The following is a 19,852-nucleotide window of genomic DNA, read 5'->3' on the forward strand; positions in this document are numbered from 1 at the left end:
CGTAGATACTTTAAATGAAACCTTTCGAGGTATAACGTTTAATCACCTGGTTAAACCATTTCATCTGACTATTACTTGGGTTTTATACTCGTTAATTCAGTTAAACAGATTTTTAGGGGATTTCTATATATCGTTTTCTTGTTCAAGCGGTAACTGCAATATCATATCATTTTGTTTTATCCAATACTGTAATTTCTTACTAACCAATAGCTATTTATTAGTGACTAATCATTTGATAGCTTTCCTGTTCTTCAAAACATTTTTGGTGATAATATGATATAAAGTAATTGCTTTAATTATTTTCTAAATATCTACATTGATAAAGATTTGTTATTCTCATTAAGTTACTGTTGGGAAATAGTAATACCAATTCTTATAATTGATGTATCACAAAAACATTCTGTTGTAATAACTGTTTGCAGACTTTAGTTTCGGATCCGATTTAATTTTAAAAATAATATTTATCAAATGATAAAGTATAGATAATAAAACTGATATTATTAAGCTTAAACAAAAAATTATATTAGTTAAGACACATAACCTCAAAGACCAAAATATTTTAAGAGGTTCTTTGAAATATCCTTTTTTGTTTTCGCGGAATTTTGCAGAGATTTATAATTATATTTAAATTATTTAAAATAATATTAAAAATAATCAAAATACTTTGTTGCTAATTCCATTAAATAAGTAAGTTAGTAATTCTATTAAATATATTTCACTAGGTAATTTCAGTTTTCTTAAAAAATCAATTTTTCATTAATAGATATCTGAAACAGATGAAATTTTTGTACCTTTGAACTGAAGAGAATGAGTAAAAAACCTTTTTTTTTGTCAAAAATTTGATAAAAGATATATTCGATTGTATAGTATGGAATGACTGTTACCCATTTTCAATGTCACCCAATATATAATATAGCAAATTGATTAGTATGTGCAGCAGCAACAGCATTAAGAAAACAAGAGCATAAGTGCGGACTATTGAAAATAGGAAGAATGTGCAGTTCCGTGAAAAAAAAACCCAATTCCTTTTATTATTAAAGAAGCACCTGAGAAAGAATATATTAAAATATATATCATATAAGAACAAGACATAAAATTGTGATATAGGAGTATAACCACTGTAAATTTACTTTAATATAAAAGAAAAATAAATGAAGACCAAACGGATAGCTTTACCCGGAACTATTGCAAATAACAAGTAAACCTACGTTACTGACAGGAAGGCTGCTATTGGGAATGATAATGCGGAAGATGATGCTAAAAATGTCTTTTATTTGTGTTTCTGTTGAAAAAAAGTAAGATAATTGTATATTTATATACAGAATATTGAAATAACAACTTATTTTGAGATATCCAAATTTTTATAACAGAGGTTGAAGCTTCTGTTATATCATTTATGCTTAACTTAAAATTTTTGAGGAACCACTCTACTTGTAGACTATTGTATATTTTTAAACTCATCATATTATTGTAAATAAAAATTATATTATATATATTGAAATGATGTTGGAAGTGAAAAGTTATTAGCCAGAATCTTAAGAGCAGTTGATTAAACGTTATTCATTTGATCCCTCTGTTCAAATGTCGATTAATTAATCCATCAACTTTTGTTGATTAAAATTTATTTAGGTCTAACATAACGTAAATTTATATTTTTGTTATAACAAGACATACCCGAATGCTCCTCACTACAGTGACAATGGAAAAGTAAGTTCTAAATTGATTCAACTGAATTCACAGGTTATTCATAAAAACAATCAAGCTTTTAGGTATTTCAATGAGCTCCACAAAACTATTTGCAATGTCAGAATTGTAAATTTGATCTGAAGTTAAAACTCTCACTCATATATAAATTTTATTCGATAAATCAAGTTAGTTTTGAGAATCACTTAAATGAAAAATTTCAAATTATTTTAATTTAGAATTTAAGTATTGAAAGTATTTAAGTATTTAGGTATTGAAAACCTACCAATTTTGTCATCTCCGACCAAGGACACCTATGTTCCAAATTAGAATTCAGCTTTCAAGTATGTCAACATCTTTTGTTTTTTAACTTTTGACTGCTATTATGCCACAGAAAAAGAAATGCGTCAACGCAACATGTCAGTATATGAAAAAATTTGAAAGAGGAGACTCAATTCAATTAGGTGGCAAAAAATCGAATACCATGCAGAGTAACCATGACATGCTCCTTGAGCAAAATACAGAATCATTCTCGCCACATAAATGTTGTGCGTCAACGCCATGTAAGCAGGAGCAACCGCAACCAAAGCGCAAATTTAACTGCAAGAAAATTTGCGTATCGAAAGATCCTAACATGGTTGCAGAACTATGCCCTGACACAAAGTTTAAATCAGAGTCAACTGATAATTTCCATGATTGTGCGAGTGATATGGATTGTGATAATACTAAAGATATGATAAAGGAGGGTTTAAATAAATTAGCCAATATATGCTCGCCTGAAATAACCTGTAATGAATTACGGTCTAAATTGGATAATTTTGCACAAATGTTGAACACTTTAGAGGATCCAACTGATTTCTATGAAGGTTTACTAAAACTCACGAAGCTAACGGAAGAACTTTTCAAAGCTTTTGATATATCTTACCAGACAACTAGTAAAGTTGAGTCATGTCCAAAAAAACAAAAAGAGTGCAAACATAAGCGAACAAAACTACCTCCAAATGATAAAATGTGCGGTACTTGCAGTCAGAAACGCGCGATGGCAAAACCCGTTATGCAATGCTGTGAGCGACATAAAGGCAACAAGTCTTGTAAGACAGAAAAAAAGCCGCCAAAGTGTAAGCCCAAAAATATTTGCCCTTCATGTGGTCAAGACACGGCATATGTAAAGCCCGGCGATCATGGCTGTGAGACAAAAAAACCTGAAAACAGTTGCGAGTCGAAAAAAGAAAAGGAGAAACCCAAGCGGAGTTGCGGGCAAAAGGAAACTAAAAAATGTGGTCACCCCGAGAAAGCGGAATCCGAAGCTAAACAGTGCTGTCCGCGGCCCAAACCACATAACACCTGTACAGCACGAAAGGATCAAGAGAAAAGCAAAAATTGCTGTCAGTTGAAGAAAGCAGCATCACAATCGAATTGTGAGCAAACCAAACCTAAAAAGTGTGGTCAGCCCGAGAAAGCAGAATCCGAACCTAAACAGTGCTGTCAGCGGCCCAAACCACAAAAGACCTGTAAAGCACAAAAGGATCAAGATAAAAGCGGGAATTGCAGTCAATTGAAGAAAGCAGCATCACAATCAAGTTGTGAGCAAACCAAACCTAAAAAGTGTGGTCAGCCCGAGGAAGCTGAACCTAAACCTAAAAATTGTTGTCAGCGGAACAAACCACAAACAACCTGTGCTTCCAAAAAACCAAAATCATCATGTGAAGATGCATCCATCAAGAATTCACCATGTTCAGCAACAAAATCACAACAAGCATGCTCAAGTCCCCAAGATCAAGACGCATTTGAATATCCTCAAACATTGACAAAATGTAAACCTTTTTGTAAGAATAAATGTTCAAGGCAACCAAAATGCGCAGGAAAACAAATAGGAAAACTAAATAAACAAAAGGAAAACAATCGAACCGGTGGACAATGTTGTCAATCAAGAACTGAACATACGCAACAGGCTGAGGGAAAATGTCAAAAAGCCAATCAATCTGTTCAAAGTTGCGAGTCACAAAAATCTAAAAAGTCTTGCGGTGCAGAGCGACAACCCATTTGTTTAAAAAAACAAAAAATGCAAAACGTGGTTCAGAATGGAAAAGCATATTTAATAGACCCAATTTCAGTATTGGTACCAATTAGAATCAAAAGAAAGGTAGCTAAGAAGCCTACCTGTGAAAAAAATGACTGCGACTCTGTACAATCCGAGCCTAAATCAGAATGTGAAACGGACACGGAACCAGAACCAGAACCTCCTTGCATGCCAGAACCTGTAATTGAGGTCGAAGATGAATGTGAACCAGGCCCAGTTCGTTGTCCTGGTGGTGATACGGTCATGAAACACAAGTTAAGAAAACTTAAAAGGCGCAGGTCTCCCAATGAACCAGAAATGGATACCGTACATTTAGCTTCAGAAACAACTATTTTCTCTTTTGAAGAAAGTAGATCGTCTTTCTCCACGCAAAACGATGACACAGAATATCTGATAAAGGAAATTTACTATGATGATAATGAATCCTTTACAAAATACATATCCTAAATACAAATTAAATTGAAAAATTACCTGTAATAGTTTAAGATAAGCTGAATTCTAATTTTGAACATATGGTAGTCATGAAATAAATTTTTTTCAATTACATAGAATAAAAACGCGTATAAATTTGCACAGTTTTCATATAAATATCAGTAATAGTCAGTAATAGTCGTGAAAGGATAAAAAGCTAGTTTATATGAGAATCTACTCTATATATTCTACGAAATCAGAAGAATGATTCATTGATTATTGCCACCACAAAAATTATTTACAGATAATCATTCCATTAGGTTGATTGATTTAAATATGATTAGCTTCCATGTAACAGAAACTCTACTAAGTCCTCAAGATATCAGAAAGCATTTCCTTTCAAGAAAATTTAAATTAAAATTTAAATTAATATTAACTAATTAATAATTAGGTTGATTTTCAGTTACTTTTTTTTGGCCCATTCCTGCGACAGTAAATTGATATGCCTAAGAACATGTTTCTTAAATTAATACAGTCAAATCGCGATAATTCGTACCCCATCCCTTGAAAAAACCTCGTTAATTCATAAAATTTCCATTAATTTTGGTCCCCTCATTAATTCGTATTTTATTTGAAATTCAATAAACATTAAACCTCTTATAATTCGTAATGCAGAACAATAAATCTGTATGCAAGTTTAAGGTGCTTGAAGAACATTTGCAGTTTTCCAATGCTTTACCGACACAATAAGAAGACGTGGATGATAATGGAGCTATGGCTTCGGATGCTAAATGATGGCATGAAAACTAAAAATCGAAAGATAGTATTATTTATGGATAATTGTGTAGCATATAATGGGTTCCTTAAGTCTAAGCCACGTAAAAATTCATTTTCTTCCAGTAAAAAGACCACTTCCAAGACCACTTTTACTTTTCCTTGTGGTAAAGTAAAAATTTTAAATTACTTTACCACAAGGATATGGTAAATGTACGCTATATATTTAAAGCAATGTAAATTGTTTATGAAGCGTAGAATAGTGCCAGCAAACCTTGATTCAAAGCTGCTTTCGGGCTTGTGGTTTCAATAAAGATTTAAACGAAAATTTATGTCAAGTTGAACAATTCAACATAGATTATCTATGGGATCGTATATGGTAAGTGAGAACTTTGAAAATGTCACCCTTCTCGATGAATACGTCAACATTGATAATGACGTGGCTGTATCTGGTATGTTAACAGAAAACAGTATTTTGGAAGAAGTTGCGGCTATTAATAATGAGAGCGATTAGGATGCTAGCGCCATTGAGTATCAACTTATAGCATATAAACAAGCTAAATTGGCCATTCAAATTTAGCTTGTTCATGATGTTCAAAAAAAAGTTTTTGATTGTTTATTAAGTTTGGAAAAATCAATTGAAGAGATAGGCTATAACTCAATATATTTCTCCATAAAATTTTTTATTTTTATATTTTTATTAAATTATTAGTAAGTAGGATGTAAATACATATGTGAATTGGATTATTTGGTTATAATAAAGTAAAATGAAGTATAAAGTATGTGAAAATCAACTGAAATGTAAAAGCCCCGTTAATTTTTTAACTTTGTTAAATCGGAACCGCAATAATTTGAAACCCCCCTAATTCGTAAAAAATGCTGTTCCCTTGCGATTTGGAATCATCAGGATTCGTCTGTATATATATGAAAGTTGGTCAATACTGATTAAATAAAGTTAATTATGATTTAAAAACCTGATCTTCTATAAAATTGCTTCCAAGTTTTGGAATTTGAATTTAAGAGAATGAAGGATATTGTTTATGGTAGTTAAAAAATTAACTTTATCTAAAAATATCTAAAAAAAAGTATCAAAAATTGGAATAATGTCATTAAGTCCTTTAGGAAAAAATTAGTATGTACAATGTAGCAAATATCCATTTTAAACAAATCCTATTTTTCAAACAACATTTGTACGAATACACTAATTTTCTGTTATGATGTACTAATATGATTGCAGTACTTAATGTAAACAAACTCAGCCAGTTAATATCACATTAATCCTCTTCAGCTGATGGATCTGTTGCTGCTTACTAACTAATACTTATCATAGCAAGTTATTTACTTTTGTTGGGACTAATCACTTTAAAGTTGTCAATGGCTTATGCAAATATCTAGTATATTGATATATTTATATTATGGATACAGTTTCTCTACTTACTTCGCCTGGTATTTATATAAATTTATTTTTACCATATGTCGCAAAAGTCGAAAAAGCCAGACTTCGTAAATGTAGTCCAGAATATTATAAACTCAACTAAGATAATGAAAATTGGATTTTATTGCACAATAAGTCAAAATCGCACAAAGCCATCGTAGTATGTGAATTACAGACATCCACCGTATTTACATGATTTAAGTTCGAATGACTTCTAGTTATTGACGAAAAAAACTCTCCTCTCTCTCTTGTTTTCAAAACTCTCTTACCTGTATTTTATTATTTTATTATCATTTAACATTTTTAACACTATGTTGCAAGGAATTAGAAATATATAAGAACCTGTCGTACCTGTCATAAAATAGAAGGAAATTCTTAGCTCTAATTCTAAGCTATAAATATTTAAGTTTGGTTTTGGCATTGTATACTGAATTGGGCGGCAGTATTAAATTGCCATATATATGTTTATTAGAAATTTTATGAAAGTGTAAGACTTCATACTGCAGAAAAAATAGCACAGTTTGATCTGATCAATTGAAAATATTTTTATTTGATATATAGTGTAATACCGCTTACATCACACCCTAGCATTTAAATTATGGTATTTGCTTAATTTTGGTGACACCAATTGTTAGGCTATATATGTAAAATATATTTGTGTTTCTATACGAACTGTTAGCCGTGCTTTAATCGTCAAATATATATTTTTTGTACAAATATTCGATACGTTTCTAATATTTATCTATATAACTTTGATCATTTTGGACATACCATGAAATATGTAGGTTTCTAAATTAATAGTTGCAAGATTTGTGTTCAGCAATAGTAATTATCATCACTTCAAATCACCAGCTACATCAGTGCCAGTGATTGCTGTTTGGAACTGTCTAAAATTCAAAGAAGTCATTTTCTTCTCAAAACAATAAATTTTATATTATCATGTCAGATCACAATCAACCACAATGCAATGGCAAACAAAACTCAAATAATGTATTAAAAAACTTGAGCGATTTAGTAGACTTTTATAAAGAACTACAAACTTTTGCAGAACTTACAAAAGATATCTTAAAACAATGCTCAAATATTAACAAATGTAATACTCCTTCAGCCGGTAAAAGTACACAATTGGTAAGCAACTCATCTCCTTGTCATCATCATAATTCCGAACAACAGATACAACGCCCAACTGCGCAAACAGAATTATCGGAAAACTACGAACAAGAAGAAAGTTGCCCTTCGAATAAACGCCAAAAATTAAGTTTACAGTATATAAGCAAACCAGTTAATAATTATGTATCTCGTACACCGCCTTGGCCTGAGAAGCACAAATTGTCTTCACAGTATATAGAATTAGAGATTCCGAGCTATCCGATGTCTAAATATCAGATGCCATCAAAACCAAATGATCAAAATGTAGTAGAAAATACCGATTCAATGAAAGACTGTGAAGATAACACTTCACGATGCTCGGAATATAGTGGTGAACAGCAATATCCAGAAAATGAAGAAGAGTTATGTGTTTGTAAACGTTGCACATTCGAACTAGATGACTCCAGCAATGACAGCGTTTTTAGTGACTGTTGTTCTGATGACAAATGCTGTTATAACAGCAGTAAAGAGAATAATGCCATCGAAAACTTAAATGCAACCGCGAACAGACCTGCGACTCCTGACAATCCAATTCACGAAAAATCAACATCAATGAATAATTATCATGTCAGAAATTCATGTGTTCAATTTATAAATGATGGCACACCAATATGTCCCAAAACATTGACAAGAAGTAGCTCTGAGCAAAATATTCGTAGTTTAGGAACCTCTTCTGCAAAACGAAGCTCTGAACCAAACATTTCTGATCCTACAGGAAAACAGGTTGAAATAAATTTCTTTTTGAAATCAAAGAAGCGTCGTAAATCTTGATCTATGAAAAATATTGAAATATATTTGTGATAGAAGGTAAAGCATGAGTTCAATAATACAATAATTTTAGATATAACTTAAACAATTCTAGAAACATCTGTTAACGAAGACAATAATAATAAGTTTAAGCAAAATAATCGTGAAAAGGATAGACGTCCCATATTCCAATTTTTTTTATTGTAGCAAGTGTGGCTGCAAATAAATCTCATCACAAAGTTTAAAATATAAAAAAAGTTATTTATTACATTATTTATTCATTTTTATCATATAATAGATAATGCAGAGTGGATCAATACTCATATGCAGTGCAAAGTGTTGAAGTTATAACAACAAAAATCTTTTAAAGATATCAATTAAAGCAATGAATGTTATAAAGTAGAAAATAGTTTGGGCCAGAAAATATTGTAATGACCTGAAATAATCATAATGACCTTAAACAACTCTGATTTAGGAGTAATTAAAATCCATCAAATTTTGAAAATATTGTATTCTTGCGATGTATATGTAAATCCCAACAAGTCCAAGAAATAAACAATAAAAACAATCTGAAGAGCAAGTATAGAAAAGCGTTTTGCATTGATCGAAGCTATTACTAATCTGATGGAGCGCAATCTAGTAATAGGGAGCATGAGATACAATTGCTCTTTTAAGTGTCTCCAATTTATTTTTTACTTGCGACAGTTCATTCGTGTATCTATGGTAAATCCCTTCACATTGTTTGTTAGCCGCAATCCGACTTTTTTCGTTCAATGTGTAGTTCAGATCTATCAGTTGTTGGTAACGTTGAGCAATAACAGTTTCGTTTAGTTTTAGGAACTCACTGTATGAAATTATTTTCTGATCCTACCAATATTGCACAAAATAACCTTATTACATTACTCAATAAGTCGTACGACTGACACACAGATGGCGCTACCATTTGTCAAATCCATATGACGTTTATGAAGTACTAACTTTCAAAAGACTATGTGTAAAATTTCATGACATTTCGATTAGTCAGAAAAAAGTGACAGCCATTTAAGTGAAGCTACTTTTGTTATTTTCAAAACAATGGATTGAAAATAATTTCGTGTGTTAATTTATCATTGCTTCTTGATGAAAAAAAATACTGTACAAGCTTAGCAATGGCTTCAAAAGTGTTATCCGGACTCTGCTTTATCGAAAAGAAACATTTGTTATTCGTTTGCTGAATTTAAACGTGGTCGTACAGACACCGATGATGGTGAACGTTCTGATCATCCAATTGAGTTGGTTACTTCAGAAAACATCAAAAAAGTCGTGAGATAGTGAAATAGCTGAGACCGTAAAGACATCAGAAAGCAGTGTGTTTACAATTATGAGAAAGCTCTTTTTAAAGTGGGTGCCGCGTTTACTCACAATCGATCAAAAACAACAACGTGTTTATGATTCAGAACAGTGTTTGGCCATGTTTACACGTATTAAATCAGATTTTTTGCGTCGATATGTGACACCGGATGAAACATGGATTCATCACTTTACTCCGGAATCAAAACGATCATCATCTGAGTGGACTGCAGTCGGTGAACCACAACAGTCAGCTAGGAAGGTCCAGAACGTATTTATCACTGACATTTTGATTAAAAAAGAAATAATCTATGTAAATACTGTCTTGTTGGTACTTGATTTGATAGCTTTACCCATTCATTGATAATTATACATTACATTTCTTAAAAGAGATTTAGTACAAGAGTTACACTATATTGTGAAAAATGCAAAAAGTTATACACCCAATAGATAAAGATTTATACAAAAATAAACCAAACACTTTATGCACTTGCACTCTTAATTATTTGCAATTTAAGTAGAGTTATTTAATTGATGAAATATCTGAACCGTTTAACAATTAATATTCTTCCATAAAGTCATCCTAGTAAGATCCACTCCTAAAAAATGGGTTGATAACAACATTTTTCTTGTATAATTCACTTTAAAATCAAAAGAAAATCTTTAATTTTTGGTCTAACAATCCTTCGTACTTCGTAATCCTTCGTAGTAATTGAAAAATGGAATTTAAGTTACAATCGGCAGTATTTAATGTTGTTAAAAATTTTTAACCAAGTTAAAATGTTAAAAAACTGACATTATGCCCAACAGACGACTAAGTGACCGTGGCTATGTTTATTTAACAATTATGAATAATATATTTTATGCCAGAAATAAAGTTGAGCAATACAATTCTACGTAATACTGGATTCACACGAAAAAAATTTAAGTGTCATCTGAAATCAATCCACACTTTTTAACTTTCACAAAATATTTAATTTGCACAAATGTTATGATAAATAACAGTTTTGTTTCATTTTGCATGAAAATTTCATACATTCCTCAAAACTATTCACAATAACACAAGTTTGTAGTGCACAATAGAGTATTATGGTGAACAATAGTGTACTATGGTTGATTTTGTAGAAATTACCATTTAGTTCTGTTTTTAGTTGTCGAAAGTCTCACACAAATTTTACTAATTTGTATTTGTTTAGCTGTCGAAATCAGAAATAATTTAAAATGAAAGTTAAAAAAACAATCAAAGCCCTCGGTGAATCCAGTATAAAAGTAAATTGCATTCAGTTTGCACTCTGGCGTCAGCTACTACAATCAGTGACTGAAGTTTAATCGTGTGTGGGGCATTAGTCTCAAATTCGGCAATCAACACTGGCAAATACATTCTAATTTGTCAACACGGAATTCATCAATATTCAGATATATTAACATTTTTCGAATAATCGGTTAGCTGAGCTTTAAAAGTCAGCTTGAATAATAATTTACTATATATTTCATTTTAATTTTTTTTTTAACTTTGAATTTGAATTTATCTTAAAATATGTAGGTTTCTAAATTAATATTTGCTATAACTTTACAATAGTTAGGCAGAATAACACCATAACCCACATCACTGTGTGTGATTTCTGTTCGGTACTGTATAAAATTTGCAATAAATATTACCACCTCAAAGTAAGCGATTTTATGTTATCATGGCAGATCACCACCATGCGCACTGTTCCAAAAATTGTAGTAATAGACACTGTGATTCTTCCAGCGAGCATGATATACGACCACAAGATTCAGGGCGAAATATTGAAGAAATATCAGATGGTGTGTTACAAAATTTCGGCGATCTTAGAGAGTTTTATAAACAACTACAGCATTTTGTAGACCTAACTCAGGAATTATTCAGAAATTGTTCGGATAACAGCCAGAGTGATTCACCATCAATAGACAGTATCCCACAAGGAAATGGCAACATATCTCCCTCTTACCATCACAATTGTCCGCATAGGAGACTAAATTCAACAGAACGAGGACAGGCACCGCAAAAATATTACGACACAGAGAAAAGCCACCGGAGACCTTGTTCAGAACAATATGACAGCAGATCAATTACTAGTGGCATGTCTAATTCGATACAATTGCCAAAACAGCAAAAAGATTCTTCACAGAAATTTGTAAGTGCGGATTGTACAAGATATAAAAACAAATCAGCAACATGTGAATTGAGCCAAAATACAGAAAACCAAATAACCCGCAGAGATAATTGTTCAATAAAAGGTAATCGTGATAAGAGCTCAAAATATCCAGAAAAAAGCGACGATTGTGAAAGGCCTTATGAGAGTAATAATATCCAGCGTAAAACACAATACCATAATGGTAAAAATCAGAAAGAAAATAATTCCAATAAATCTTGTACTTGCTCACAGTGTCAAGACTCAAAAAATATGAGTAATAAGATTAATATTTTTATGGAGTTTAGTTCTGATGACGAATGTAATGATGACGATTCCTCATCAACTAATCAATTTCAAAATAGTTGTCCAATGCAAAACAAAACTAAACAAATGTTCGCCCAAGACACAAATATGAGTACAGAACGTAATTGCATACATAACAAAATATTTAATAATGAAAATTATCCATTAGAAACTCTCCATAAACTTCGTTCAGAACGATATAACAATTCAGCTAATAATTGCATGTCTAATACGCAACAATTTCCAAAGTCATCGAAACTTTCTGCACAGGACATGAATTTAAAACAGACCAACTATACAAAATGTACACACAAGTCATCAACAGATAAGTCAAATGGTTTTACCAGATCTGTAGAAAATCGAGAACAAGTTCATAATTCAATGAGAGAATTTCAAGGCAAGTGCTCGCAATATCCGGAAGAAAATGAAGATTCCGAAAGTCTAGATCAAGATAATAGTAATCGCAGTAATGCACAAGACGACGATGCTCTTAATCAGGGAGAAAATAATAGGTATAAATCATGTTCTTGCGCACGTTGTCAAAACAAAAATATCAATAAGAACAATATTTCTAAAGAGGTTAGTTCAGATGAAGAAGGTGATAATGATGATTTAACAGATTATATGTATGAGGCCATTCCTGTCAAAACTCCAATGCCACCTAATAAAACTGAAAATGGATGCTCAAAGTTGGATAAAAATACTCAAACATCTGAGCATTGTTCAATTATGAATACAAAAAATAATTGCAGATTTAACAAGGAATCGAAAGAGAAAAGTTTTCCAACATGCAATCACCAAAAACTTTGTTCACATCGTAATAACAATCATAGATCATCTAATAATTGTATGTCTAATATGCCACAATTGAAACCGAAAAATACAGAATACATACCATGTAGAAACAAGTCAATGAGCGAATATCAAGGAAATCGAGAACAACATTGCAATTCAATGAGAGAAAATTATAATAAAGGCTCACAATATCCAGAAAGAATTGAGGAATGTGAAAGTTCGTCTCACATTTTTAATAACCATAGCAATCCAAAATATTGCAATACTCCGAAACAGGGAGAAAATAACAAACCTGGTTCTTGTCGTTGCGCGCATTGTCAACATTTAACAGATGCCAGTAGGCAGAATAAAATTTCTACGGAATTTAGTTCTGATGACGATTATGAGGATGATGATTCTTCAGATTACGGATGTAATGTTAAACACTTAGCACCTGTTAAAACTAATGAATGCCCAACTTCAAATAGAAATACACACAAATGTACGCACAGCATTAGTGTCAGCAGAGGACACAATTGCGTGACTAACAAGAGAGTTTCATCATGTACACAGGATACAGATTGGAAAAAAGAAAACAATCAAGTAGATCAAGCAAAATTGTATAATAAAAGTGATTGCACTAAAGAAATAGATTCTGATATTTTCGACCCGAATGCAAAATTTAAAATACAAGTTATAGACGCATCTGAAACACAAAACTCGCAACCAAAACCACAGACTCTAAAAAATGCAGGAAACAATTCTTGTTCGACTAAACAATCTTCAAAAGATTGTTCTTGCAGTAAAACTAAACAAATTTACATTTTAAAAAAAATCAAAAAAATTGATGATTCAACATGCAATGTAGATAGTTCTGAACCAAACGCAAACGGATCATCTACAAGAGATCAATCTCGAAATGATCAGAGTCAAAAAGAAACATCAAACGCTGAACCCAACCAAACACAAGATGGCGAAGAAGACGATGGAGAAACTAAATATAAACGTAGTTTTGTAGTGAAACACAATTCTCTACAATCCGAACCGAGGAAAAGCGAAACGAAACCGAAGTCCCCACGCCCAAGCTTATTGAACCGTTTACGTAATAGCAAGGGAAATACAAATTCAGATGCTGAAGACAACAAATAGTGATGCGGAAAAAAAGCAACGCTCTGCAAATAGTTAAAATTGCGAAAAGCGTTTATCCCTGGATTTATGCAACAGACAGGTTTCAGAAAAACCCACGTTAATAAAAAATATGCACCGAACCATAAATCGTATGCTTTAATATATATTATGTTATATCAACACATTTACAGAATATTTTGACAAAAGAAAACAGAACCTGAAAAATCTAAAAATGGTCCAATTACAAAATTAAAGAGAAATATATTCAAAATTATTGAAATTAATTCATATGTTTGACTTAATTTAGTGTGAAATAAGATAGTGAAAATAAGAGTTTGGTTCTGGATTTTAATCAAATATTTATAAACCTACTTGTATTGATTCAAACATTTTCCAATAACTCCATGACACCGGAAAAAACTTTTAGTATTTTAATTCTGTTGTATTAAATATTTCCACAATTTACAGCATATTAGTTTTGTTGTTATAACAATTGAAAAAAATTTTAAGTAGTCCTAGTCCTAGAAAGATGTTCCTAATTATAGAAGTATGATGTTTTAGTCGGTAAGAGTCCGGCACACCGCCCGCCATCATGAGTTTCACACAACTCACTACAAAAAAAAAAAAATAATAAATCTAGTAGGCTGTTTGTCATGAATATCAGCCTCTCTTAAGTGCCCAATATTTCTCTTCCTATTGATGCATCGACTTAGATGTTTAAGTCACTGATTATGATTACTTATCAACTTTAATTCCAAAAAATCAATAATCCTTTTTTCTCTCGAATAATCGGTTAGCTATGTTTTAAAAGTCATTCGCATAATTTTATACAATAATTTAATATACGTTTCAGTTATTTTTTTTCGAATTTTGAATTTGAATCTACTTCAAAATATGTAGGTTTCTAAATTAATAGTTTCGATATATTCACAATAGTTAAGCAGAATAGCACCACACACAACATCACTGCGTGCAATTTCTGTTACGTATTGCATAAAATTTACAGAAAATAGTACCACCTCAAAGTAAGCGATTTTATGTTATCATGTCGGAACATCACTGTGCACACTGTTCTAGAAATCGTCAGGAGAGTTACTATGATTGTATAAGCGAGAATGATATAAGATCACGCGATTCTATACGTAATAGCCATCAAAGATCTGCTAATATATTACAAAATCTAGGTGATCTTAGAGAGTTTTATAAACAACTACAGAATTTTGCAGACATCACGCATGAAATCTTCAAGAAATCCTCTGAAACCAAACACCATATTTCCCCGTCATCAGTTAGTATGCATCGAAGAGAAAGCAATACATCTTATTGTAGCAATCACAATTGTCAGTATAGGCAAAAATATTCAGCAGACCAAAGACAGTCATCGCAAATATACAACGACTCAGAGAAAAATCAGTCATCCGGCAGTCACCAGGAACTTAATTCAAAAGGATATAATACGTATTGTAGGTCAGCTTCTGGTTGGTTACCTAATAGAACACAATTTCCAAAAAAAAAAAGAAAATATTCACTATATATGGAATTGGAAAATACGGATTATACAAAATGTGAGTCAGGAACGTGTAAGTTAAGTCAAAAAACAGAACACCAAGGAACTCATGGAACTTGCAGTTGTACAAGGGAACATCATGATAATGATTTAAAACAAGAGGAATGTTTAAGTCAAGGTAATATTAAGCACAATAATTCAAAACGACATGACACTCCTAATCATAAAAAAAATAACTATGTGGTCAATAATAAAAGTCCCATTTCTACGGGAATAGATTTCGGTGACAAATGCGAAGGACATGACACTCCTAATCATAAAAAAAATAACTATGTGGTCAATAATAAAAGTCCCATTTCTACGGGAATAGATTTCGGTGACAAATGCGAAGGACATAATTATTTAGGTAGGAAATATGCTGGCATGTGTTCCCGAGCTGTTTTCCCAATTAATCATCAGACTAATAGTGGTTGTTCAACTACATATAAAAATACCCAAACACATATGCGAGATGCAAATGTAAGCACTGAACACAATTGCATGGTTAACAAAGAAGTTCAAACACATATCCAGGACACATGTTTAAACAAAGAAAATAATGGCATGATTAATAAGGAAGTTCAAACAGAATTCTTCAAAAAAAGCGATACGTATATTAATAAAAATGCACATACATTTCGCTCTGCACCAAATTTACGGGATTCAAGAATATCGTCTGTAGTACAAAATTCTAAACCAAACGTATTATATACAGAAAAACTCAACAACAAGAAACTTGAACTAATATACTTCTCACAGATCTCAGAAAAATTTATCAAACCCTCATTGCAACAGAATAATTCCATTTTAAACATTAAAACAATATCTAAGCTAGACCAAAATAAAGAATCTGATCATAAAGCTGAAATTGAAACCGAAAGAAAAATTGAGCAGGCAACTCCACTTCGTGATGGAATTAAAAAAGAATCTTCCAATATTGAACATTATCAATTTACAAACAAAGGGAAAACACACTCTAAAAATGAAAATAAACAATACGAAATTGATAAGAAGACCGCTTCACCATCACTTCCTGAAAGAGATTATACCAAGAAGTTGCGCGACAGTAATCAATATCATGTACGAAGTCATGAAATACCAAGCCCTGTTGCTCGTACTTTTGTAGATAAAAGCATATCAAAAGCACTGAGTCAGAAAATTACAGTAAAATCTTCTGAAGATCAAAGTACACATATTATAAATAACAAATCAACAGATCAAAAACTTAAACCTTCTTGTAGTTCTATAGAAATAAGTAAACCGGTCGAAACTAAAAACGACATTAGTGCAGCAAGTTTAATAGATTTTCAAAGTACAAAAGAATATAATCTAAAAAAACTAAAAAACAAGGAAAAATCATGTCACACGACTGAAAGTATTCACTGTTTTTTGCAAAATAAGCAACAATACAAAGTTGCTAACGATACTAAAAACCCGATGATATCTATAACTGGAAGTAAAAAGGAATGCGTTGATATCGAACAAAATCATATTAGAAGTCAAGAATCAATAGAATCTGACTCGGAGTATATTTGTAGGATTGGAGAAAAAAGAAAACCAAAATCATTGGATTGGAGAAGTGCAGAAGAGAATTCCGAAGCTGAAAATAGTTCAAACATAAATAAGAAATATACTACTTATAAACTCGAAAATGAATGTATTGATATCGAACAAAATCATATTAGAAGTCAAGAATCAATAGAATCTGACTCGGAGTATATTTGTAGAATTGGAGAAAAAAGCAAATCAAACTCATTAGATTGGAGAAGTGCAGAAGGGAATTCCGAAGCTGAAAATAATTCAAACATGAATAAGAAATATACTACTTATAAACTCGAAAATAAATGTGTTGATATCGAACAAAATCATATTAGAAGTCAAGAGTCAACAGAATATGACTCGGAGTATATTTATAGGATTGGAGAAAAAAGTAAACCAAAATCATTGGATTGGAGAAGTGCAGAAGAGAATTCCGAAACTGAAAATAGTTCAAACATAAATAAGAAATATACTACTTATAAACCCAAAAATACTTGTTATTCTATGGACACAATTCATCCAATTGAAACTGAGGAAAAAATTCAAGCAAAACCCCGTGGTGAAAAAAAAACAAAAGAATTTTCTAGTATTGAACATACACAACTGAGAAATAAGGATGAATCACATCACAGGACTAAAAATATTCGTAATTCTGTACAAAATAGTCTACAACACAAATTTGCTAAGGATGCTACAAGACCAGTACCATTTGAGAGTGAAAGTAAAAAGGAAAAAAGAAAATTACTTAGAAGAAGTGCAGAAGAGTATTCCGGAGCCGAAAATAATCCAAGCATTTATAAGTTATCAACTAATCGAAGATCTAAAAATGTGCCTTATTCTATGGAAACAATTGATTCAATTGAAACTGAAAAGAAAATGCTAGCAAAACCACTTGAAGGAAGAAGGACAAAGAAATTTTCCAATATAAATTGTAATCAAGAGAAAAATAAGGAAAAATCACACCACAGCACTAAAAATATTCGAAGTTCTATACAAAATAACCAACAATACAAATTTGCTAGAAATGCTAAAAGATCAGTACCATTTCCGAGTGCAAATGAACGTGAATGTATTGATATCGAAAATCATGTTGAAAGTCAAGAATCAACAGAATATTTATCGAAGTGTACCCATAGGTTTAAAGAAAAAAACAGACCAAAACCACTTGTCAGGAGAAGTGCAGGAGAGTGTTCAGATGTTAAAGGTCATCCAATTATAAATAAAACAACTCATCAAAAACTTAAAACTAGTCATTATACTATAAAATCAGGAAAACCAATCAAAACTAAAAATGAAGTTATACAAGTAAAATTACGTTGTGCAGAAAGTGTAAAAGAATTGTATAACATTGAAAGTAATCGGCATATATTTAAGAAAAAATCGCATAACAAGACTAAGAATATTAATAGTTGTGTAGATAAAGGAAAACACTTCGAGATTGTAAAGGGTACTACGAAAACACTCGATGTTGACCAATGTCATGTTAAACGTCAGGAAGTACCAGGTTGTCTTTTAAAATATTTGCCCGCCCTTGAAGAAGAAAGTATGTCTACACCGCTTGACCTGAGCCAGAGAAGTACAGTAAATCGTTTCAAAATTGAAAATGTTACAAATAACACATCCACATACCAACAACGTAATCATGCTTGTCTTTCCATAGAAACAAATAAGCCAAATGATACAGAAAAGAAAATTATTCAAGCAAAACCATTAGGTGGAAGAAACTCACAAGTACATTCTAACACTGAACGTATCCAACTGAGAAATAAGGAAGAATCACATCACAAGACTGAAAATATTCTCAGTTTTATACAAAAAAGTCAAATATACAAATTTTCTAAGGATACTACAAGAACAGTATCATCTGTTAGTGGAAGCAAAAAGGAATGTATTGATGTCGAACAAAATGATATTAGAAATCAAAAATCAACTGAATACGTATCGAATCTTACCAGTAGAATTAAAGAAATAGGTAAACCAGATTCACTTGTTAGAAAGAGTACAGAAGAGTATTTCGAAGCTGAAAATAATCCAAATATTTATAAGAAATCAACGAATCAAAAACTCAAAAACAAACGATATTTTATGAAAACAATTAACCCAATTGAAACTGAAGAAAATATTCAAGAAAAAACACTTGGAGGAAACAGGACAAAAGAATTTTCCAATATTAATTGTAATCAACTCAGAAATAAAAAGGAATCATCTCAGAAGATTGAAAATATTCTCAGTTTTATACAAAATTGTAGTCAACGACACGAATTTGCTAAAGATACTACAAGACCAGTACCATCTGTGATTGGAAATAAGAAAAAATGTATTGATCTTGAACAAAATCGTAATAGAAGTCAGGGATTACCAGCATTTGTATCGAAATATACCAGTAGGATTAAGGAAAAAATAAGACCAAAATCACTTGATAGGAGTGCAGAAGAATTTTTCGAAGTCAAAAATAATCAAATTATAAATAAGAAATGTACTAATCAAGGACTTAAAAAACGTCATTATATTATAGTATCAGGAGTACCAATCGAACCACTTGGCGTACAAAATGCAAACGAATTGGATATCGTGGAATATAATCAGCTTACATTGATGAAAAAATCAGATTACAATACTAATAATATTGATAGTTCTTTGGACAAAGGTAAACAACTTGAGATTGTTAAGGATACTTTGAAAACTAAACCTTTTGAAAGAAAAACTACGAAACAGGAAACACCAGGTTATGTTTCCAAATATACGTGCAAGTTTATAGAAGAAAAACCACTTGACTTGAGCCAGAGAACTACAGT

At 31.5% G+C, this 19,852-nt stretch overlaps 3 protein-coding genes across 3 annotated transcripts; all 3 read left to right on the forward strand.

The window, feature by feature from the left end:
• The first annotated feature begins 1,936 nt into the window (after positions 1-1,936).
• LOC119669168 (balbiani ring protein 3-like) lies at positions 1,937-4,330 on the forward strand. Its single transcript, XM_038078971.1, has one exon. It carries the CDS (start codon positions 2,069-2,071, stop codon positions 4,208-4,210), a length of 2,142 nt encoding a protein of 713 aa, XP_037934899.1. The 5' UTR covers positions 1,937-2,068; the 3' UTR covers positions 4,211-4,330.
• Positions 4,331-7,123: 2,793 nt separating this feature from the next.
• On the forward strand, positions 7,124-8,544 carry LOC119669169 (rho GTPase-activating protein gacF-like). The gene is made up of 2 exons (XM_038078972.1): positions 7,124-8,339; positions 8,395-8,544. Exon 1 carries the CDS (start codon positions 7,323-7,325, stop codon positions 8,301-8,303), a length of 981 nt encoding a protein of 326 aa, XP_037934900.1. The 5' UTR covers positions 7,124-7,322; the 3' UTR covers positions 8,304-8,339; positions 8,395-8,544.
• A 2,752-nt stretch (positions 8,545-11,296) lies between these two features.
• On the forward strand, positions 11,297-13,993 carry LOC119666367 (probable serine/threonine-protein kinase clkA). The gene is made up of 2 exons (XM_038075648.1): positions 11,297-13,646; positions 13,713-13,993. Exons 1-2 carry the CDS (start codon positions 11,297-11,299, stop codon positions 13,991-13,993), a joined length of 2,631 nt encoding a protein of 876 aa, XP_037931576.1.
• The last annotated feature ends 5,859 nt before the right edge of the window (positions 13,994-19,852 follow it).

Source organism: Teleopsis dalmanni, chromosome 1 (assembly GCF_002237135.1).
Source record: "Teleopsis dalmanni isolate 2A chromosome 1, ASM223713v2, whole genome shotgun sequence".
NCBI lineage: Eukaryota > Metazoa > Arthropoda > Insecta > Diptera > Diopsidae > Teleopsis > Teleopsis dalmanni.

Excerpts from the sequence above, each read along its gene's own strand:
- LOC119669168 (XM_038078971.1), top strand. The coding sequence starts at position 2,069 with ATGCCACAGAAAAAGAAATGCGTCAACGCAACATGTCAGTATATGAAA.
- LOC119669169 (XM_038078972.1), top strand. The coding sequence starts at position 7,323 with ATGTCAGATCACAATCAACCACAATGCAATGGCAAACAAAACTCAAAT.
- LOC119666367 (XM_038075648.1), top strand. The coding sequence starts at position 11,297 with ATGGCAGATCACCACCATGCGCACTGTTCCAAAAATTGTAGTAATAGA. Across the intron at positions 13,647-13,712 it reads TTCAAAAGATTGTTCTTGCA|ATAGTTCTGAACCAAACGCA; the intron begins GTAAAACTAAAC and ends CATGCAATGTAG.